General features: G+C 38.9%; 1 protein-coding gene across 2 annotated transcripts in view; it reads right to left on the bottom strand.

Moving 5' to 3' along the window:
• The window catches only part of RNF144A (ring finger protein 144A), a 60,393-nt gene that overhangs the window by 13,561 nt on the left and 22,645 nt on the right, over positions 1–24,187 (bottom strand). For both annotated transcript variants that reach the window (XM_015621720.3, XM_015621721.3), the window contains one exon: positions 13,827–13,972. In XM_015621720.3, coding sequence (XP_015477206.1) covers positions 13,827–13,961 — 135 coding nt within the window. In that variant the 5' untranslated portion in view covers positions 13,962–13,972. The remainder of the gene's footprint in view (positions 1–13,826; positions 13,973–24,187) is intronic.

Here is a 24,187-nt window from a genome sequence, read left to right as displayed (position 1 = left end):
CGAGGGTCTGCTGCCCAGTGAACTGGGAATGTTCTTGCCCTTCCTGTGTGCTCGGCTGGCATAAACAAACTGGAGACAATTACAGAACGAGGTCCCTAACTCTCTGTTTACAGATGTGTGAATAAAGAGTGAGGCTAGACCAACTGCAGAGTGAAATGATGATATAAAATCAGTTCAGCATACAGCTGTGTGGGAGGCAAGAAGGATTACACACTCTGCAGCAAACGGGCAAAACGATGATTTCAGTTAACATTTCCAGACATTTGCAAAAGGTATGCAGCTGCTGACTCACCACCAGCCTGGGAAGGCAAAGGGCTGCATTGACTGTGCCAAGGCTGGTGTGCCTAACTTCAGCTGTGAGCACAAAACTGCTTCTCCTAAGCTGCTTCTTCCTTCACCTTGTGCAATCAAATAGCCCAGCAACAAGCACCTTCCAGCCTAACCCTCAGGCATGTGGCATGGCTTCAGACTTCCAACTTCTTTTTCTCTTCTGCCTCTCAATTCGCCTATTCAGCTCCTTTCACACACCTCTAGTAACAAATTATTCTAGATTTTACCTCTCACAGCTTGATTGCAGCCAAGACTGTACTTTCTGCCCACACAATCTTTGCTGCTCTGGTCCACAGCATTTCTAGTGGCAAGTTGCCACCACCTTGATAGCACAAATCATTTCTGTTAGAGCTTCCTTTCTCTGTGTCTCCCAAGCTTTAGAGAAAGCAGGTCAGTTTTTTTGAAAATAAAAACAGACATCCGATAATTGATATTTATAAAATTTTTAATTCTGCAAAGAAATCCATGTGTGACAGACTACACATAGTCTTTGTCTTCCTCAGTAGGCATTTAATGAGGACAACTGTTCATTTAGTAGATGTCTGACTTGCAGAAGGTTTCCAAGCCTCCACTTGGAGCTCTGCAGGGCAGGTGGTAGAACACTTGAAGAGAACCTGTATCACTAACCACGACAGGCTGAGCTCTGCAAGACCCAGATCCTAGTCTGTGTGCCTTGGCAAGCTGTGACTTCAGCTGTAGCAAGGTATTAGTGCTGCTATAATGACACTGCTGGCTCTTCCCTTTCCTCTCCATTTGCAGACACCAAGTGTGGATTAAAATGAAAATGCATACATTTTTAATGCCAGCACTTAGCACTTATAGAAAGTACTTTTCAAGCTGAATAAGCTTTGCAATCATTAATCATTAATGTGGCTAATTCTCCTTCTCAAACTGTTTAGGACTATTGCCAAAGCCTATTTGATTTGCTTCCCTTTCCTCTCATTTTCCAAGAAACAACTGAGTTCATCCCTGTTATGAGCAGTGTCCATGGCCTTTCCCTTCCCCTGCTGGGACACTGGCTGCTGCATTCTCAAAATCAGCACAGCCAAGTGCACTTGTCATACTTCACCTTCTGAGAAATGCCTCAAGTCTATAAAATATTGTTGGAAAATAGGCAGAGGATAAAACACACTATCCACTCAAGTCTCCCCTGAGACTTCTTGGGTGGAGAAAGAGGAACCCAAAGCACTTGCAAGAGAATTTGATGCACAAGGTACCTGTAGTTTCTCTTGAGAGCAGACAAAAGATGTGCAACTTGCATAAGACTGGATACAGTACCAGAAATGCAGCAACATGCAAGTAATGCAAAGCAGGATTAGGTATTCACTCATATACTATGAAAACCTCATTGTAAAACAATTACAAAGATATGACAAATTTTTGCAGATTTTCTATGCAACTTGTTCCAATGCTGGAAGAAAGTACCTTCACTAAGTACTCTAGAATACTAAAGTACTCTTCTATAGCATGAACAAAAAAATGTGGCAGCGTAGGTCACCCCAAACAACATTCAAACTTAACTGTATTATACAACTTTTCCCAGAGAAAACAGTAGATGAAATTAGATACCTAAAGCCTGACATTGGAGTAAAGTCACGAGAGTAGACTCATGCATATAAAACTAATGTGCTGAGGACCATCTTTATTATTCCTCTAATGGATGTGTGTCAGAAGAGACCAGTTAGCTCCCCTGACTACTACTGCTGTATTGTTCCCTGTGCATGCATAATCCTTGTGCATCCCTGCTCTGTCCTCTTTCCATTGCTGTTGTCCTTTCTGACATCTGCATAACTTTTTCTGTCACCTGATAATCCGTGAATCCTATGGGCGTTTGCTGTCCCTACGACAAAGGGCAGGAGCGCATCCATTTTGAGGAGCTTTGGCCATGATCCACTCCCTCACAAAGATCAACTGAGAGCCCAATTCAGCAGCAGTTTTACTATATAAGATGACTACATAAATTGGGAACACTTTTTTCTGTTGCCTCAGAGACAGATGACTAATAAAGGAATGACTTCCTTTCTGTAGCTGCCAAGCACAGTGTAGTATTTAAAGCTCAGCAAGATGTGCTGTACTTCTAACCTCTATACATCAAGGATTGTGCCACACGAGAAGGTATATATGTACAGAGACCACTGATGTGCCATGGCTTTAGAGCTGCATATCTTTTTGTTTAATGTTATAAAGATCAACATACCCTACATAAGTCTAATTTCAAAACCACAGCACATGATCTTGATCTGCTGCATTTAGCTCTAACAAACCTGCACAATTTTTTGACAGCAAAATTTCTTTATTTTTCCTCTTCTTTTAGAAGACTCCCAGGAATAATCATGCTTACTCCTGATGTTGGTGCTTTGATTTATTTCTCCTGACATCAAACCCCAAATAAACCACATCGTAATTCCAAAAAAGGAATCTCGACTCTCACTGCTTACATGGGGGGCAACATTTATCTACCATCTACTTTGACAGAAAAAATGTGTTCACTTGGTGCCTGAGGTCATTTTACAATACAAAATGCATGTATTTAAAACCACTTGGAGATGGTTTGGGAAAGTTATAAGTAATTTAAGAACATGTTATTGCTACTATTGCAGCAAACAAGGAATGGTTTTTCAAGATGTCACCTCTGATTTGAGTTATGAGGACAAAAAGATTATCCTGCATTATTGTCTTAACAGCTGACAGGTGGAATTTGTTAAAATGTAGACTTCTGCCTAAACTAATGCTGCAGATTCAAGTGCCAAATCATATGGGAAATATTTTCATCAGTCCATGGATTTGTAAAGGCCAAAAACACACGAAAAGAGCCAAGTATATCATCACTACAGCACTTGATTTATTTCTTAAAACTTCATTTGTATTTTAGTGCTGGCACTAGGCCACAGCCATCACCAAATTAAGTGTGCACTACATGCAGAATCATCACATGCTGGTATCGGAAAACAATTTTTAAAAAATCAAAACACATGCACTAATAAAACTGAAAGGGGGAAAAATAAAAAGAAGAAATCTAGCTTTTACCAAGTTCTAAAGAAGAAAGGGAATTATGTTTTTTACAATGTATTTAGTAGCAACAAATATTAAAGATAGTCAAGAGCAGTTGCTATTATGCACAAATACTAATGCTGGAGATAACCCTGCACTTTGGGCAATCACTAGGAGTTTACACTGCACTTCAGAAACACAAGAAAGGGCTGACATGCTTTTTCAATAAGGGAGATTTTTTAAAGATCAAGCTGAAAATGTTTTCAAATAGTATAATTAGCAACACATAGATTAAATTGCCAGTCTCAAATTCTACATCACCTGCAAACTAGGACTAGATGAACATGTAAAAATATACATACATAAACACACACATATATATAATTACATAAACTTGCACTCAACCACATGAAGACTAAGTAAAAGTTGGTTGGTATTTTGTGATCCATGTTAAAAATGACACCAGGGTAGGTACATGCAAAGATCCCTTTGGGCATCACATTCTGGGAAAAAAATATTCTTCTGGATGAAGAATATGGAAGTATATTGAGTAAGAAGCACTTATTTCAGGTCTTGTAGCTAAAAATCTACCATTTGGTTTATGGGTCACTTTTATACTAACAGGATACTAAGCCAAAGCTCAAAATTCATGTGATGGGGCTACACAGATGACCAAAACTACTACAGCATCAACTACATTTGGTAGCATTTTGTAGTATTTTTATGCTCCACATACCGTGAATTTTTCTTTACATTGCTTTAAAATTAATTCTAAGAAGGTGATATATTTTCCTTACATAAGACAGTGCAATACCAAGGTTATTCTACTGCTTTGTGCTAAATCCCCAAAACAAATTCTGCAGTAAGTCTGGTGAATAGGTAGAATTTATACTCTTAGACAAACTGCCTGAAAACCTTTCAGATAATGTGATGCAATGTCCTATTTTTAGCTTTAGATTAGAACAGTAGAGTGTGCAATACTCACTGGGGCAGGAGGAGACAGCATGTGTGAGAGTGAGTGAATTTCTTTCACTACAAAAAAATCTGAGTGTCTTTGTCTCAGGTGAAGACTCATACTCTTGGAATAAAAGTTCCCCTTCCTTTTGTCCAATAGAAAATTCACTCTTGTAGAGAGCTTTTAACTGAATATAATTTTCTAGAAAGAATTTTCATTTAGAAAAACCATAACAATTCCAAGAAGAAAAACTCCCCTAAAACAAGCAGCCTGCATTTTAGGGTGTTCTCTGAAGAAGGAAGAATGACACAACAGGGCTAGAGCCTTCCCTATTCCTGAAAGAGACATTCTTGTAACCACATATGATTATCATATGCTACCTTTTTAAATATTTTGGTGCGTATTTCTTAAAGCAATAGAAATGTTCATCTGGTAATAGAACAAATCACAAAATCACAGCATGGGACAGACCTTAAAGATCGTCTAGGTTCCAACATTTTTGCTATGGGTAGGGTCGCTTTCTACTAGACCAGGCTGCTCAGAGCTCTATCCAAACTGGCATTAAACACTTCCAGGGATGGGGCATTCACAACTTCTCTGGGTAACCTGTCCAGCACCTCACCACCATCCTAGTAAAGAATTCCATCTTAGTATCTAAACCAACTCTTTTTCAGTTTGAAGCCATTCCCACTTGTCCAATCACTATATGCCTTTATAAATAAAGTCCCTCCAATTTTCTAGAGGTACAGCCTCCTGGTAGGATTCCTTGTAGCAACAAACCCATCATAAAGTCACCTGTCCCTGCCCTCCCTTTAATCCTGACCCATAAGCTTTTGGTGGTCTCCTTATCCATTCCCAGGTGCAGCTCCACACCCTCCAGCTGGTTACTGACATACAGGGTGACATCTTCATTTCTTCTACCTGTCCTTCCTAAACTTTGTATATTATAGAAAAAGAAAGCTACTTTCTGAGAAATTTCCATTGTATACTTACAGCACACAAAAAAACATGTAAAAAAGGAATAATAGGTTCCTCAGAGAGGTTTTAAGCTTCTTTCAAATTTACTACATGGTCTTTTTTGTGTAAAGTAGTTATAATCCTGCCTCAAATCTATTGCTGTTTAATAACAGGCTCAACTTGGAACCACTCTTGCACTGCTGCTCCAGTGTGCCCAACTCTCTACAGTAGATCCACAATCTAGCTTTTTAATACCACCCTAATCCTACTTAGTTGACTAGCAACTTACTGGAAAATATCTATGCACACTTAATCACAGAGATCTGTTTGAGGAATATGCATGCATTTTCTCTATTAAATAAACTGTCAGCTATACTGACCAAATCTGCAAGCACAAGTTGCATTCAACTTCACAAACCACCTAGATCTGAGACAGATGTACATTAGAAGTGTAATGTTTGTGTTAATATGCTGAACTTAAATAATTTCCACTTCTATAGACATCTTTTCAGAAACAATTATCTACTTGCAAATAAATCTTCACATTAGAACTCAAATTTTTATTAATATTAATTTATCATCTTAAGAATAAATCACAGGAAGAAAAAAAATCAAGTATCTTAACATGCAGTACTTCAAATCCAAAAGCAGTAACAGAGAACTGTCTTGCATGTCTATCCTTAATATCCTTTGTTTTGTTAGAGACAAAAATTCTGCTACACCAGCATACCAACCCTTGACTTCAGCACAAGCACCTGCAAGGCACTCCAGAGCTCCTCAACAGGGGAATATCTAGAGGCTTATGTTGTGAACAAGATACACAGAGAGAGAGACTTTGGCCAGGACCAGATATAGATAACATCACAGATGACACATGTTTTACCCAAAGAGAGAAGAAATTTGGAAGACCTCTGACAGGTTTCCTGCCTCTATTTTCCCAATACTTGGCCTATTTTAAAGATTTTTTTGTTTGAAATTGCCAAGGGTAAATGCCTCTTTTTCCCTACCATGCCGTCAACATTTAAAGACTCCATCAGCTGTTCTGTAGCCATGTTATAGACTACATTGTCAGTCTAAATGCAATCACATCATCTTGTGTGTGGATGATGGCCTAACAGGATGAGGGCTGGGAAAGATAAACACAACTCATGTGCTTCCATGTTTGAGGACAAACCATCTGAGCACTCTTTCCTGAGCTGTAAAAATTATTGTTGCCAAGAGTTCTTTTGCTCCCAGCAGCTGGGTGATCTTAGCATGAGGACTGGCTGGATCCTGGCAGGAGTAGGCATCACCCATTACAAATGCTGTTGTAGCTAATTAGTGCAGTGATGGCTGTTGGTTCATCCTGTGGACAGCAGAGCAGACTTTCCTGCATTGGTTCTACCTCTGTCCAAATGCCTTCTGACAGTACACCCTAATATCACAGCAGCCCCTGGTACATGCTTCTTAATGAATGTGACCAGCAACTTGCAGACAAGATGTTCATATCAGGGATGAGGTGCATCTCCCCTCTGAGTCCAGCCTCCAAATCCTCCTCATGAGACTGTGCCAGTTGGAGTACAGGGAACAGCACCATCAGGCCATCAGTCAACAAATGATGAAGTAAGGCAAGAAGAAATGTATTATCAAGAATGCAGAAAGAGGAGCCCTGATGATTACTTCAGCTTGAGGAAGGTCAGGACACAGCATTTGAGACACAGCAGTCAATGGCTGGAGAAAGCACAAGCAAGACGAAGCATCCAGAACTAAAAGTACTGGAAAAACAAGTGCCTTTTTCCAACTGAGTATCTTGAAAGAGGAAGAGAAGGCAACACAGACTTACAGGTGCCTAGCGTTTGAAGTGGTGGGCTCATTTTTTTATATACACACTTATTTATGGCTGTGTACTGTAAAATTTATAGAAGAACAATTTTTCTTCAGAGGAATCAATCACAGCAGTAGACAGCAGAAAATGGCCAAATGAGACAAGGACAATACCTTGTGATACCTCTTCATCTTTGAATAGATATTTCAAGTAGATGCACACCAACTTTTTCATTGTGCATTTTTACCCCTCCATTACCTTGTATAAACTTTTTGTTCTCACCTATTTAGGCCTGCTGTTGGTAAAAAACATACAGTAAACTTTACAAAAATAAATTTATTTTAAAATGTCAACATATGTGGGATGAAAATCAAATATTCAGAAGGCAAAAACACCACAAAAAAAAAATCAGTCTTATATGTTTGAGAAAAGTTTATTCTATTTCAGAACAGAAATAGCAATTGGGAGTGGGAGGAAAATACACCTGCAGCAAACAAAGGGCCTTTCCTTTTCACATGCAAAACTATGTGCAACCAAAATGAGCTAGGTTTCCCAACACCCTGATGAAGACAGACAGACAACATTAATCTTATTTAGTGACATCACACAAGAGAGGAGAGCTGAAGGCTCTGGATCATGTTTAGTTTTTGCCCAGGGTTACATGGCCCTGCTTACTAAAGCAAGGAGTTCCGTCATCCCACCACCTACAAGACAAGCGAGAACGCAGCCAGCCATGCAAACTGCTACGCAAACACACAGTGACCTCTAACCCTGAAGCCTCTACTGACACATCACGTGTCAAGATTAGTAGCAGTTCTCTGCTAAGGCTGGGGTATGTGAGCTCAGGCAGAAAGCTCTAAGCTTTGGTGGTAGGAAACAGGGAAACATTGCAGCTGCTAAGGACCTTGAACTCTATAAAACCTCACAAGCCATTAGGTTTCCCCCTTCCTGTCTCTGAGCAAGCAGGGCAGCACCTTTGATAGAGGTGAGGAACAGCTTGGTGTCAGCACAGTGCTGCCCTGCTAAGGTAGGCTGCTTTTGGCAAGCAGAGACCAGCCATGCAGGATCAGGAAGGCAGCCAAACCCACCTGTTTCCATCCACACCGCTCCTGGTGTCTGCCTTGCCTAGGGGAAGGAGAGGCTGATGCTGCCTCTGCCTCATTTGGAGTGCAGGATAACACTAAGTAAATCACTTTTTTTCCTGTCCTTCAACTCAGAGAAGCTCCATGTGTTTCCAGCCAAGTATGACAACAAGAAAAAAACAAAGGAGTGCCTGACACCAGTTATAGGCAGGAAAATATTTGCCTTGCTGATTATCAGCCTAAAAGAAAGCTCAAATAGCAGAATAATTAGAATTAAGCAGATCTGTATAACCAGTCATTATTAGGCAAATTCAGAAATCCTGTTTAAAAAGGGCTAGTGATAACAGAAGTCTGTCACTATCCTACTATCAAGCTACTTGGGATAGAACACAACAAACTTAGAGGGACACCTAAAGGTCCGGGTAAGATTAACCAGCTGGCTCAAGCACTTAAGGACAAGAATCAGCCTATGAGTATCTACAAAGCAGACTTAGTTTCAAACACCAAAGTTGATCCACATGTCCATATCTGACCAAAAAGAAAGCACAAACATGAAGCAGAAGGCAGGTCTTAACCTCGTTTTTTTTATTTTCTAACTGTTGGTGGCCCCCTCTTTCATGTACCTGACTAGAGTTTCTCCTATCAGTAACAAGGTAGGCTATAGAGCAGAAATAAAATTTTTTCAAAGACAAATTTTCTGTCATGTTTCATATTTCTTCTAGACATTTGCTTGCTTGGACTGCCTATGTGACAGACTTTTGGTTTAAACTTGAGAACAGTAAGCAATGAATCCACTGGTACCAGAATGATCAGTAGTGCATAACATCTCGAAGGGGACTCAATCTAATGCGAGGTCAAAAGGAGCTTAGCCTGTCTTGAGTAATAGTGGCATCACTGCACTTGGAACACACTGACACATCGATGTGTATACATATATATACAGTATTTATGTTCACAGATGTACATGTAAACCCTGAACCAGAAAACATGCAAGCAACTGCCTGACTTCCAAGCAAAAAAAAATTCTGTTGTAACTTCAGCACATATACACTTGGTAACACATCAAAGAAACATCCTGTCCATTAAGACACGTGTGAATTTCATCACAGATTACAAAATAATCAGAATTTCAGACACAACTTGGATAAAATTGCTCCCTGCTTATCTCCCATAATCCCCTTAAAGCAAAGGCTAGGTAATAAAAATTCAGTGCAGAAAATGATACCAAAAAAAACTGAAGGAAAAAAAAAGTGCTCTCTGCTTTACTCTGTTTTTCCTTCTCTAAGTGTAAAGTTTTCTGAAGAAAACATGCAAAATCAGTTACTTTTTCTGAGGCTAACAACTGCTAAGTGACTACCTTAAAATTTAAGATTATTAGCTATTTAATGTGTACTATTTAAACAGGGAAAAATTTTTATTAAAAGGTATTTCGGTGTTTTGGTCCAAAATTGTGTGCTTGATCCACCAGCACACTTAAGACTGGTCCTATCATTAACATCATTCTAAGAGAGATACTGGTTTGCCCCTTGATAATACTCAGAAAAACAAACAAAAAACTAACAGCAGGTATCTTGTTTTTCTATTCTTTAGACTTTTGTTCCTCTGGTACCTCAAACAATCCAACAATGGATTTGCTTGAGGTACCAGAGAAAATACATTCTTATAACATTCCTAATGGATGAGATATACAAAACTTGAGAGCTCACAGCATTGTCTGGGCATTAACGATCATACTGATAAAAACAATAATGGAGTATTGTACTAACTGGCAAAATAACACTATGGGAAATTGTAGTGCCTGCCTTATCAGCAGAGGAGTGGCAGTCTTCTCTATTTAATCCATGCACAGCTCTGCCAGAATGCAAATGGAAACAGTGTCCCCATTCTATCTTTCTGAATAGAAATGCTGTGCTACTGTACAAGTGTCAGAAAGAGACAATCCTTCATGGTATCTTTACTACGGCACTTGTGTGACTATAAATAGAGTCAAGAGTTGCAGACAGAAATATAGGATTGAGAGACCTGTACATTGATCCAAATGCTGCCAACATACCAGTAGTACTACACTTGAAAGATCTAGTAATACATATTCATGTTGTTTCAGCTAGCTGTGGTTTAGACAGAAGGGCCAGAGCTAGTGGTAAAAGCTGTAGCAGAAGTAGTCCTCACACTTATATGGCCATCCCTTTGTCTTTTTTGCTCTTATTCCTGGAAACACCATCAGTTATCTCTGTTCATTTACAAAAAAAAAGAAGCCTGAACAAAACTATATATTGGTCAAACAAGAATATCCAGAGATGAACTGGATCTACTATACATAGACTCCATGCAAAATCTTGAGTCAAAAGGCTACACTTTTTGATTGTTTGGCCATTTACAAAGCACAATTCATATGCAGTGTCCCTGGTGTTTCTGGAAATCATTGCTGAAGGAACACCAGTGGAGGATTCTGCATACATCTGTCACACTCTTCCTTAACGACTGTCAATAGTTAGTCAAACAATCTTGCCAGACTTCTGAGAGTATTTTCTTTAGCAATTTATCAACTCAAAGGCAGAAATGAAGGCCTTGAGTTTCAGATGAAGACCTGGGCTGTAACAGATTTATAGCTATTGCCTCTTGGATTTATTTGGATTGATTCTTAACACTTCCCTCACCATCATCAAGGAAAGCAAGGATAGTACTATCTGTTAATTCATAGGAAGCTTTAGGATAAATAATGTTTTCAGGGCACTTAAATGTCACTGTCTAAAGATCATAAGTGGCAAAAAAGACGCAAAGTACAAAGATTTCTGTAAACAGGACAAAGCTGAATGAACTGCTCAAGACCATCAAATACAAGTAGTAAAAACTGTCTGATGATTCCAGCGGAACAGAGTTCAAAACACAAATTCCATGTCACCAGTCAGATTACTATATCAGCTGTAAGAACAGGTTATCGGTAAAGGTTACATATCTGATCTCTGTGACTGGTTATACCTTTCAAAACAGCAGTAAGAGCCAGCAATCACATTCTAACCAAAAACCACAAGATCAAGGACGGCAGTAAACATCAGAAGGCACAAGGTAAAGATGAAAAAATATATTTGGTAACCCAGTCTTTCTGCAGCCATGGAAATGTTACTGAAAACTGACATTTAAATATGCTCTGCATTCAAGCACCAGGGAGAAACATGACATTCAGCTGTAAGTACTAGAACAGAACAGTTTTCATGAAACTGTTAGACCAACAGCCTATTACTCTCTTTTTCATGAAGTCTATTATTTTATATGTTTTTGCATGCTTGAGCAAACATTTCTTTCACAGTAGATCTACCTGCTCCATTGGCTGCCTCCTATATCTAGGAAATCTACTACAAAATCTACTATAAAAAAAAAGTATTTCCATGAAGGAAAAAATAACTAAAAGCCTTGATCTTAAATATTAAAAACAAACACCAAAAAAACTTTGCCGGAAAGGATTTTCATATTTAATAAGTCACCCAATCCCATGTCTGAGTCTATAACACCGTATCATAAACTGTTGGGAAATTAAAGTCTGAGCATCACGTATCAAGTTATATTCTTACCGATAACACTCCAATTTTTCCTCTGCTGAACCATCATTACCAGGTTCTTGGTGTAATTGCACCCATTGCAAAATTTAATGAACTAAAATTTTAATTTAAATTCAGTATTAGGGATGAAAACTGACTAGTAGTTTTCTCTGTTCCTAAACTAGCAATATCCATTAACTGTGATGATGATGTTCTTTGTCAAATACTACACACATTCTCCAGCGTTTTGTATTTAACTGACAAGATTCTTGTTATTCTGGGTAAGCATTTGTACCATATGGTAATGAAAACCTGTTATGTGACTGCAATTATGATACAGTGAAATTAGAATCTGTAATACATTAAATGATTTCCTAGTTACAAGTGTGTGCATGGCTATGCTGGGTACTACTGAAAGGCATCTAAAGAACAATGCAATCGTCAAGCACAGTAAACATGGGATCAAAATGTAAAGACTGTTTAACTAATTTAATAACCTTCTGTGGCAAGGTCACCTGCCTGGAATTAAGAATTAGGCAGTGGATCTAGTTTCCTTGGATTTTAGTAAGGCTTTTGGTGCTCTTTCTCTCTCTCTAGTACCTTCTGTACAAGCTGTCCAGCTGTGAAATGAGCTCTGAGTGCAAAACTGGGCTCCAAGGGCTGTAGTGAATGGGACTACATTGTTTGGCTACCAGTCACCAGCCCTGTTCCTCAGAGCTCAGCTCTAGTGTCAGCTGTGTTCAATATGTTTACCAACTGTTTGGACCCAAGAATCAAATATACCATCAGCACATTTGATGATGATACAAAACTGGGAACTGCTGCTGATTCTGTTGAGAGTCAAGATGCCTTGCAGAGATCTAGATAAATTGGAGCAGGGAAATAATTAATGGCATGAAATTTAACAAGCTAATTTGCCAGATTCTGCGCCTGGTATGGAGTAACACCAGGCACAAGCATAATTTGAGGGAGGAGTGGCTGGAGAGCAGCCCAGCAGAAAGGGATCTGGGGGTGCTGGGTGACAGCAGGCTGTGTGTGAGTCAGCAGTGCCCAGCAGCCAGCAGGGCAAAGCCCATCCTGGGATCACCAAAAACAGCATCTCCACTCATTAAAAAAAGGTGATTGTCCCACAGTGTTCAGAGTTGGTGCAGCCAACTGGGTGGAGTTCTGGGCCCCACCATTTAAGAAGGATGTGAAAGTCCTTGGGTGCATCTCCAGAGGACAAGCAAGCTGGTGAAAGGGCTGGAAGGAGTGTCCTGTGAGGAGCAGCTGAGTGAGTTCGTCTAGTTTGGAGAGAATGAGACTAAGAATGAAACTGAGGACCAACCTCATTGCTCTCTAAAGCTTCTTGAGTGAGGAAAGTAGAAAGGGAGGTGCTGAGCTCTTCTCCCTAGTATCCATTGAAAAGACACACAAGAAAGGTTCAAAGCTGCACCAGGAAAGGTTCAGACTGGACATAAGAAAGCAGTTATTTACAGAGAGGGTGACAAAACACTGGAACAGGCTTCCTAGAGCAGTGTTTATGAGGTATTTGGACAATGCCTTTTAACACTATGCCTTAGCTTTTGATGAGCCATGAAGTGGCCAGGCAACTGGACCACAGATCACAGTTGAAGTGATCCCTTTCAACTGAGAGACTATTCTCTTCTAAAGTTATATAAAAAAAAATAAAAATTCAACAGGAAAAAAAAAAACACAAACACCTCAGCACCCAACAAAAACCCAATCAATCATAAAACCACCCCCAATAGTCTGTGATATTCAATTAATTGTGGGCATGACTCCACCAAGGTCTCTAACATTTCTGAAAGAAAGTGAAGATTTTGTCAGCCCTCCCATTCAAGTCCAACTCATTAGATGGTTTTAAAAGATACATAAGGGGCACCAAAACCACCCCTAGATGCAAGCCACTGAGATAAAAGGGAAAGTGTGAATAACCTTGGTAAGGTGATAACTATACAGTACATTGAAGTGCTGAATAATTTATTTTCTTTTTATTACAAGAAAACAAAGGTTTACTTCCTAGGTTTTGTGTCAAGTACACACCAACAGTATTTATTTCCACCGCAAGATCAATACTTCAGGGTGAGTCCCACCCAGCAGAAACACACTGTTTCTGCAGTTAAACCTATGTCTTGTTTTTTTATGTCTAATAAAGAACACAAACTCACCAGGGTACAGAAGATGCATTGGCATTGTGCTATTGTTGTCATCTGCTCCACAGGGTATTCACCAAGGCAAAGCTTACAGGACACTAATGGGTCAAGTACCAAGTCCCACGTAGGCCTGTATCTTGCTGTAGTCATTGCAGAGCAGTCTGAAGAACAGCACAAAAATTAAAGACAATTATTTCCTTATATTGATACACAGTACATTTCTGCCATTGGGAATCATATTGTCAGCTATTGCCTGTTGGGTTTTTTCCCCATGACCTAACTAACCAGCAATAGTTAACTGAACAGTGCACTTGCATTCCCTTTTATATCCCCTGCCTGACAGAACTTGCATACAGAATGAAGAAGGAAAAATAACCCCACACATAATACACTAAACATATGAAAGCAAGCAGAAATACTCTTAGGTCATAGGCTTTTGTCACACATTATAAATGCAAAACCCTCACTTCCAATTCCTGTGATTTTCATCACTAGTTACAAGCTTTCTCTCACCAACATTAAAATTTACTCATGACATCCCTTAACTTCAGCTACCCAGGAAAGATTCAAAAGGTCTTTCATAAGCCAGGCATTTATTATGCCCTTTTCCAGTATCATGATATTTCAACTTACAGAGCCAGATATTTTTGTTCCCAGGAGCATGACAGATCAATCAGTTTGCTGTTAATTTTAGCAAGAACAATAAATATTTTGAGTACACTGCAAGTTTTAGCCTGAATTTTCCTCCAACCCTTTCAATATGCTGAGAGCAGAACTTTGTTGTAGCAACAACCAACTGGGGTAAATAAGAGCACAAAGTAAGCTATAAGAAAAAGCTATAATAACCTATATATCACCCTCAAGACAGTGATAGGATAGGATCATGTGCAGGATCTTTACCCCAGGCTTCAGGGCCCAGATGGTGTGTTGTCAACTGACTAAGCAGAAAGAAACTCTCGCACATAAGAAATGTATTCCAACAAAGAGGAAAGCTAATTTATGAATTTTACAAGAAGAAAAACAAAACAGAAACCCACACACTCCCCCAAAACATCTAGGGTAACTTATGGAGTATATCAAATCTTAACAACATATTTACTAGTAATGTTTTACCACTATGACATTGACCTTCCAAGCATAGAAAATTCACATCCCAAGCTGCTGAGAGGTTCACATTATCGTGCCTTCCTCATTCCCAAAATTAGGTGGTTCCTTACCATCGTCACACCTGCAGTTATGCTACTCAAATAATGGTTATAGTTTTTTTCAGTTTTGTTTTCTTTTTTCTCATTTTTTCCACCCTGCCTCCACTACCCCTCGCAGAAACTGCTAATTTTTAAGTCATATATGTGAACTTCGCAGGACTTACAGAACTGCAACACACTAATGCTTGCTAGACTAGATTTAGGCAGATGCTCAAGAGAAACATGCTTTTTGTCCCCCAAGAAATCACATGCTGGCTTCGCAAACATTTATTTGAAATCCAAGTCTTTGACATTCAATTAATTTTGGGCATAACTCCACCAAGGTCCCTAACATCTCTGAAACAAAGTGAAGATTTTGTCAGCCCTCCCATTCAGTCAAGCTCATCAGAAGATGCTTTTTATCATGTACATAAGTACCACCAAAAGATTTTTTTCTAGTGCAGTCAACCAGAAGAAGCAGGGAGAGAATAAAGGTTAAGCAACCCCATTTCCAGGGCTGCTCTGGAGCACTTCCTCTAAAAGCCCACACACAATACTCCCACACGGTTTCAAAGGAAACAGATGGAACAGCCCCACAGAACAGCACATGAATAACGGCTCCACCTCACAAAACACAACTTGTGCTGTGCAGTCTTTTCGTAGACCTCAATATGAAAGTCTGACTGATATAAATGATACCCCATGATTCCTAAGGCTAATAAACTGCTTTTTACTTCACCACTACTTTTTAATTTCACACAAATTACTAGCAAAACCTATTTTTTTTTTCCAAACTTTGGTTTATCTGACATTTACAAATTCATGAGGTATTTGAAAAATAGTAACCAAACACATCTAATGCCTATTATTTTTTTTTTTTTGGCTTGTTTTTCCTCATTTGCTTGGCCTGTCTAGTTTATTGCATATCTGATAGTTATGGTTGCAAGTATGAAACTAGGGAATGAACAACGAAGGACAGATTCATGTTAAGGATGCACTTGCATACATCAGGCAAACCAAAATCACAGCAAATTTTATGGCTAAGATGTAGAATCTGACAATTCAGACAAAAGCTCACCAAGCATATGACATGGCTCAATTCAGAAAAAAAACAGAATTTAGATATACATATTCCATGTGGGTCAATAAGTGACAACAAAGGGAAAATATCAAGCTTTCAGCCCCAAGGCTTAGCCTAGTTTTTAGGCTATTCAGCAGAGGCTTACTGGTATCACTGTGGTAATTTCACTTTTGCAGAACAACTATACTGCAAAAACACTTCACTGGGAAATATTTCTTCTCTTTGTCTTCTGCAAAGCAAGAATGAATCAAAGTGAAAAGCGATTCAAGCTGGCTTTCAACAGACCAGCAGAAACTAGCTGCCCCATACAGCTGGCATGTAATCCATGCTGAATTCAGCCATGGTGATAACTGAGCAAAATCTGAATTTGGCCTCAAATGGTAGCAGAGCCATTTGCTCTCCCCTCCTTGCCAAACACCTTCTAATAAAGACATTTTACATTCATTATGGGGCAAGGGGAGGACACAATGTCACCGGTTCCATTAAAGTAAGGACCAAGAAATTTGCCACCTAGCCTAAAAAAGCTTGTACAAAAAGCCTCCACATTCAACCAGATCATTTCTCCTGGGTATCCCTGCAAAGAATCAGAGAAAGAAGCTTTTCAAACATGGACTAGGTCTTGTTTCATGATCATCCAGCACACTACTGCAACTAAATAATAAATTTCTATGTTTACATTACAATGCTTAAAAAAGCTTAAAAAATAAAGCATAAAACCAAACAACAAACTTGTAAGAGAAAAGCAAAAAAAAAAACAAAACAAAACACCTTCTGTCAAAACCAGATTTAAACTCCTACTGTTCCACAGCTGTGGCCTCTTATGGCTTCAGATTGTATTTTCATGCTTTCTAGTGATGTACAATATTTCAGGGAGAATGGTAAGTAATTGCAAGAAAAACAAGGTAGCTTAAAGGGTTTCTAGAGAAACAAGATATTGAAAAGCATCTTGGTGTGTTACTGTGTTGAATGACAGCACTAGTTACACAAAGAGCCAGTAGAAAATGTTGCCCCATGGTCTGACTATTTATTAGGAGGTCCCAAGAAATACAGCTAGTGAAGGTACAGAACTACAGTTCAATAGACCTTAGCACACTAAATATATAGTTCACTGGAGACTGTATTGCTTGCCAAACTCAGTCCAAAAATCAATATTGACAGCAGATACACCAAATCAGACTTAGAGACACAGAAAACCAAAAGAGAAGTTGGTCATCAGTTCAGAATCCCAATTCTACTGCAGTCAAGGTCAGTCTCCTTTACGTATTTTTGCTGACTGTGGTCTGTATCTGGTAATACTGAATTTGTAAGATATTTGGTAAGACAGCACAGGATTTTCTGGGACAGCATCCCAAAGCAAACTGGATGTCAGAAGCATAGGAAATAACATATGTAAGAGTTTGCTTGGCACAGTCTTGTAATAAATAATTAACAACCTGACTAATGACTGTTTAATTCTTCAGTCATGTCCAGGTCCACACTGAAAGGGAACCTCTGCATAAAGAGAGAGAAGTGACTGAAGTTTTCTTACTCTAATAACTGTCTTTAATGTATGTGAATGTGACTCTTAGGTATTCCCAGAGATGAACATGGAATGAAAGGAAACTTTCATTATTTCTGAAGAACAACTAATGAATTAAGTGAACATGAACTGTATTTCTGAACAGCAATCCCTCAGTTTTTGGCCCACCTACACAGACTACATTTTCTAGTGAGAACAAGTGGCTGATGACCTCTGGTAAGTCAAGAATAGAACAATTTTTTTTAGGCCTGAAAGAGTTGCAGAAAACAGTGAAACATAAATACTGCAAAGACTTCTATGAAAGCAGGAAATAATGCAACTTTCTTATATACCAGCCATTCAAGAAATCCTAAAACAATACGATTTTTCTTATTGCACGCCAGTCAACTGTTTCACAGTGTACATTTAAACTGCAATTGCATCATCAACACTTAGGAGACATGACTGCCTATGTGAGAAGAGTGACTAGAAAATAGGGTTGAATAGAAGTCATATGCAGCACACTAGCTAGTGGGTCTTTTCCACCAAGCAAGACTCCAAATAGAGATTTCAGCAGAATCCCATTTTCAGCTTTAGGTCAGGGATGAATTTAATTTCTAAATTAAGGGCCTCAGTCCCCTCTCCTACCAGACAGGTAGTTTATCAGGTACACTTAAGTCATCTGCCTTAAGGAGTTAACTTAATCTGAATTTATTGACATGATGAAAAGCAGCTCTTTTAGAAATCGAAGGAACTTAAATGGAATTTAAAATTTGGTCTCAATCTTCATGTCCTTCTTTATCAAAAGAACTCTAATTAAAGTAATACAGCCTACTAGATGAAATCAGACATCTGCTATAGTACAGTTTTAGTACTGTGTATATGTATTTATAGATTAAAAAAGTATATAATACAGACTACATTTCCTCCTATAAAATGTCAAACATCTGTCAGTACAGTTGTATTTATTTAATATATGAAGTATGTTTCTATACTATATATTTTTACGACTAATATTTATAACAATATAAATCTATACAAGAACCTACAGATTTTTACTTACATGGAAGAAGCTCGCAAATGTCTCAAGTGCAGTCATCTGCAGAAAAGCTACTCCACTGCACCCTTGAACTGGCACTGCCTGCCACATCTTTTAAGTCAATATTTTTGACTTTGAGCCTTCCTCTGCAGCCACAGCTGTGGGCTGTACCCTCATGGCAGCAGGGACTACCCTCCATGATCCAGGTTGATGGCTAAGGACATTAGAGCTTGCATTATTTGCTATTCCTCGTCAGAGCTGGAACTTGATGCCATTTTTCATCATTCCTAGGCTTTTCCAAAGATCCTCAGAAGGATCATATGAAAGAAGCCTGCTTGACATAATTGACCTTTGCAGGCAAACCATACTTTGCAACTGTTTTGTGTTGGTGGCACCAGTTTTTATAATGCAACTATATTACAGATAAGGTCATTTTAAAGTCACTTTATAAAACAAATGAATTATTACATCCACCCACCAGGTAGATCTTACAATAACACAACCTGGCAGGCAGACTCAGTATGTCTCACTTATCAATCTCAGTTAGTTACTGGCATCTATCATTGCAGTAACTGTGTCTCCAAGTCTTCATCTTCACAGAAGTAACTGCCTGGTAAAGCAGAATTATCTCTGTGATACGTGTCAGTCACACTAACACAAGACTAATTTACATGGATGTTTAGAGATGACTAACTTCAGAGTTTTGATGCCTACCTTTCTTAGGTTCTTAAATCCTGTCAACCTGTCAAATGCCTACCTAAGTCTCCAGGCTCACTTATAAATCTGATCCGCAATCAACTGCACAAGTCTAGCAGATAGTTATCAGCCCTTGAATTCCAGACAATCCCAGTCACTAAAGTCACATTCTTTATTCCAGCAGTATAACAGGCTGTTGTTTATAGGCATAACTCAATTCAACATGTAGAAAACTTAAAAAAAAAAAACAAACTTCAACTTAGACTAAGTACAAGTGTCTTGTCAACACATTGTCTATTGTGAACTCTTCAGACCTAGCCTTTAAGTCCCTACACAGACTAACCACCAACTTCAACCTCTCCAGGTTCTCATCTTCAAACTATTTCAGGGCCTAAGCCCAGAAGAAACAAAAGACCACGCATAAGGCTTTAGAACACTGTCAGCAACTTCAGTGTCCTAAACAATAAAGCAAATGGGAAACAAGCTCTTACTTTGAGTTGAAACAAAAATTCCAGGGACTTCAGTCCACTCATGAATAGCCACTGTGTTTCTCTGCTTTACCTCCCTGACTGAAAAAATCCTAATATATATATATATATAAAACATACATACATATATATAATATATATATGTACATATGTGCAAATATATACATGTATAAAGATCACACTGAAACATTCAAACACCAAGAAAAAGAAGAAAGAATGTGTCTTTTTAATGATAAAAGGTATCTTTACAGTAACATTGAGTATAAAAGAAATCTAGTGGATGACTTCAGGGACAAATCACTGTTAGGGCTTGTTAAAAGAAAAAAAAAACAAACACCACACCAATTTCTTTGCTAAATACCTGACTAAATTTCTTTCTTGTTTCTTTTCGAGAGAAATTAGAGTATTATATACAGCAGCCACTCCTGTCAAAACCTTAGACAATGTGGTTTGATTACTGCACAAACCATTAAGATCTTAAAGATCAGAAAAGCAATGGACAGTTTCTAGATCTATGGATATGAGAATACTGCCTATCAAATACATGGGTGGGTAGAGAGGAAAAGATATTATGGCGACACAGAAAACAAGATATTGTTAAAAATCCTCCTTCAAAAGAATACTACAAATAGACACACCATAAGTTGTCCATGCAAAAGTGCCCCAGAAAGCTAGATCCTTGCACATATGCCAAAATATACAGCCACTGAATGTGACAGAGCCAAAGACTTTCCTGACCTTGCATTTTCCTCTGTTTGCCAACCAGCACTGGTGCCACTGTGGCTTCTTGTAGCACTGCCAAACAGCAGCAACCTGAAATAAACTGGGTGAGGCTGCTATCCTGAGACAAGGGTGAAAACATTTAAAAGAAAAAAAGAAAATCACTTATCTTCATCTGAAAGAAACTGCAGATGGAAAAGGTAAACTGGCAGAAGGGAAAGAACTGGAAGAGTCAAAGGTAAGAAAAAAGAAATTTAATAGAAAGAAAAACGGTGTAATAAGTAAGGCAATAGGTAACATAGGACAGACAGGAAAAATCTGGAGAAAATAGCTGAAATAGATCAACCTTCCCAGCTCTTCCCAGAAGTAATGTACTTTGTCGTACAGAGTAAAATAACGATTGAAGTGGAATCCCATGGCAATATGACCCAAATATTCAATATTCCCAAAAGATTACATGAACAAAAGGACAGGTGCGTAACTATTAAAGAACATTGCTCAGAATTCACGTGTCTAATCAATGATTTGCTAGCCAAGAGATTATAAAAGCATTGGACCAGCAGCAGATGACCTCAGACAAAAGCTGGGAAGTCCTTGTACCATGCCACTTCCTAGTAATGGAGTCCCAGATCCTCTGTTACCTCAGAGCACTCTCAGCAGCCAGAGGCACAAGGCTTAAGATAATTTCAAATTGTGAGGTCAAGATGAAATGCATTTTAAAAGTATCATCATCTCTGCTCGATGGCAAAACTGCTTCCCACATAATATGGGAAAAAAGCATGGACACTGTAGAACTGGTTTATCAGCTGGGTCTAAAACTGGCACAAGTACAAGAGATTTTGGTCTAGAGAGAACAAGCCTGCCTGTCTAATTTTCTTGCATTAAGAGTCATGAACCTACTAGATTCTGATTAGAAACTTCCATAAACTTCACTGCAGTGAACCACTGCCTTTGAATAGTGGGGCAAACACCAAAGTACGATCTGTGACTTACTGTGGCAACAACTAAACCTATACAAAAGTGTGTGAGGCCACAGGTTAGATCATTAACAATCAAAATAATTAGGCTCTGAATATTTTAGAGAAGTGAGTATCAGCTGCACACAAAGAGGTCTTAAAGTGAGGCAAGATGAAGCCAACCTAAAAGAGACTGATCTTAAAGTCAGTTGTAACCTAAGCACAACTGCAAAAACACCCCGACACTATCTAGCAATCCGAAGTGACTCAAGACCAAATAATGTTCTAGCTTGTAAAGACCACAGTAATAAGAATGGCACAGACAATTCCACTGCTCTGTAGAGAAGCACCTTATTATTTGCCAGAAATTCTTAAACCACCCACTCAAAAACAACCTCTTTGATATGTCTTTTCTCCCATCCCTTACATTGCTCCATGTTTTTATTTTCTCTTCCCCAACTCTTCTCCCCTCCACCCACTTTCTTGTTTCCTCCTATTCTTTCCATCCTCTCTGCTTACATGAACTGATAAATTAGTGCACTCTGGGCTGTCTTCACACTAGCAGTAAATCAGTAAGGAACAGCTTGAAGCTTTGACATACCACAAAGTTTTCCTTCTCCACAGGTGACTCAGAAAAGTAAGAGCTATGTTTACACAAAGTCCAAATAACACCAAGTTTGAGCTCTGTAAGACTTTTCTTTCTGAGGGGAAAGAGAAAAGCCTCAGAAGCTTAAAGCTAGAAACCACATTTAAAGCTATGCAAAGTTATTGTGAAACTGAAAATAAGAGAAAGGGGAATGGAGCCCTAGTTCTAACTGAGACACTTGGACACCTCTCAAAAGGAAATCAAACTGCTCTTTTACTTGAAACTATGACAAAATGCATGCTTAGAGCAAGCTGTACTTCCATTGTGCTTTGCAAGTGTCAGATGAGGAACAGAGTACGTGGGATTGAAAACCCACCACAAACCCTCCCAAGGTGTCACTTGCATACTTAACAGTGGAGCTCAGGTTTGAACAGCTCAAACACTGAAAAAACTCATACTGTCTGCTCAGTACATCCTGCAGACAGGATCTAGTCTGATCAACACTAGCTGCTACTCACTGTTTTTCTTACTAGTGGTCCTAAATTTAAAAATAGATCAGAGAACAAAATATTTTTATCATTATTTCATTATTCATATCATCCGATGCTTTACATGATAAAAAATACAACTATCAACTAGGACATTTTACAACAAATCTCTGGCCTAACAAACTTGATGACTCTGGATTCAAATCTCTTTCTGCACAGTTCAAATCCAATTGATTATTCCCCAGCATCCCCCTAGAAGTTTTGTCTTTATCTCCTGTTGTTTTAATTTCCTCCTGCTTGAAGCAGCCTGCCCTCTTCCCATCATATCTGTAGCAAAATCCAGTTCTTCACTCTCACTGTCCTACTAGGCAACTGGCTGCTCCTTTCCTCTCTGGGAAAGGGGCATTTTGCCTTTAAGCACGTGTTACAAAATTTAATTCTATTTTTGTCTGTGTTAATATCACAACCATGCTACCTTTATTCATCAAGTGATGTTTGCTTCCAAGTTTCATCTCACACATCCAAAATTCCATGTTCCAACTATGTATCTCCATGCCTTTTTTGTCCATGATTAGGGACAGATGCTTAGTTTCTCTCTAAGTGGTCAAGTGATTTAGCACAGGCCTTGCAAGACCTTCAACAAACACAATCAAAGGAAAGTTCTTATGCCAGTGTGAACCACTAAGATTGCATGCAACAAAAAAATTAAAAATGAAAAAAAAATCTGATGGTTAGATCACCTGAAAAAACCTCTTTGCTCCCAAACTTACTGCTTAACTGAACAGCTCATGCAGCTTAGTCAGAGACACACATCAGCTGGTGGTACCTACCACACCACATGGGCTGAGCAGAGGATGGGGGGATGAGCAGTGCATCAGCTGCCTGAATACATTTTCCTGTACTTCTCCCTCTGCAGAGAATCAGCCTGTAACAGCATTCTCAGAGGTGTCATGTAGTAGTCTCAACATTAGCCCCAGCTCTAATCCTTCACAGTAGTATTACTGTTGTGCAGTAATGCTTGCAGCCTTGTTGCTGGTTTTTTTCTCTCCCCATCTAAAAACAACATTTGCAGTACAACACACATATATAACCCTTGTTTACTGTAGAAAGCAGCAGCACATGGCAGAGACCGTGCCTAACCTCTCTGCAACCACACAGATAGAGATACCAAAACCAAAGGCTGAGGTACTGAGGACATGTAGAGATAACTGAAAGCGTAACAGGGAAGAAACAAAAAGCACAGAAACAATACAGTGGTGGAAATACTCCCTTCAGGGCTCTCCTTGTCTAGATAAATACAGTAAGTTACAGACCTCTTGATTCTGGGAACGCATGCAGAGAAATGCTATTGGGATTTCCTCTGCACCACCTTGTGCACTTGAGGACAGCTCAAAAATCAATAGGTGCTGGTCTCTGTTCTATTACTTCTAGTTTACATTTAGCTTTCTCCTTTTACTCATGAATAATTGTAGTAGATGAAGATTAAAAATTAAATTTTGGCACCTAAACTACAGTTTCCTTCCTCATTTACAACAAAATATTAAGAACAAGCTACTGGAAGTTCTACAGTGGCAAATCACTTTCCCTACCATTTAATTAATTTAGTAAGGACAAGAGGCAGTGGGCAGAAACTGATGCAA

The sequence above is a fragment of the Parus major genome, chromosome 3 (genome assembly GCF_001522545.3).
Source record: "Parus major isolate Abel chromosome 3, Parus_major1.1, whole genome shotgun sequence".
NCBI classification, from domain to species: domain Eukaryota; kingdom Metazoa; phylum Chordata; class Aves; order Passeriformes; family Paridae; genus Parus; species Parus major.
Note: the sequence above shows the minus strand (reverse complement) of the source record. Positions and strands in the feature narration are given on the sequence as shown.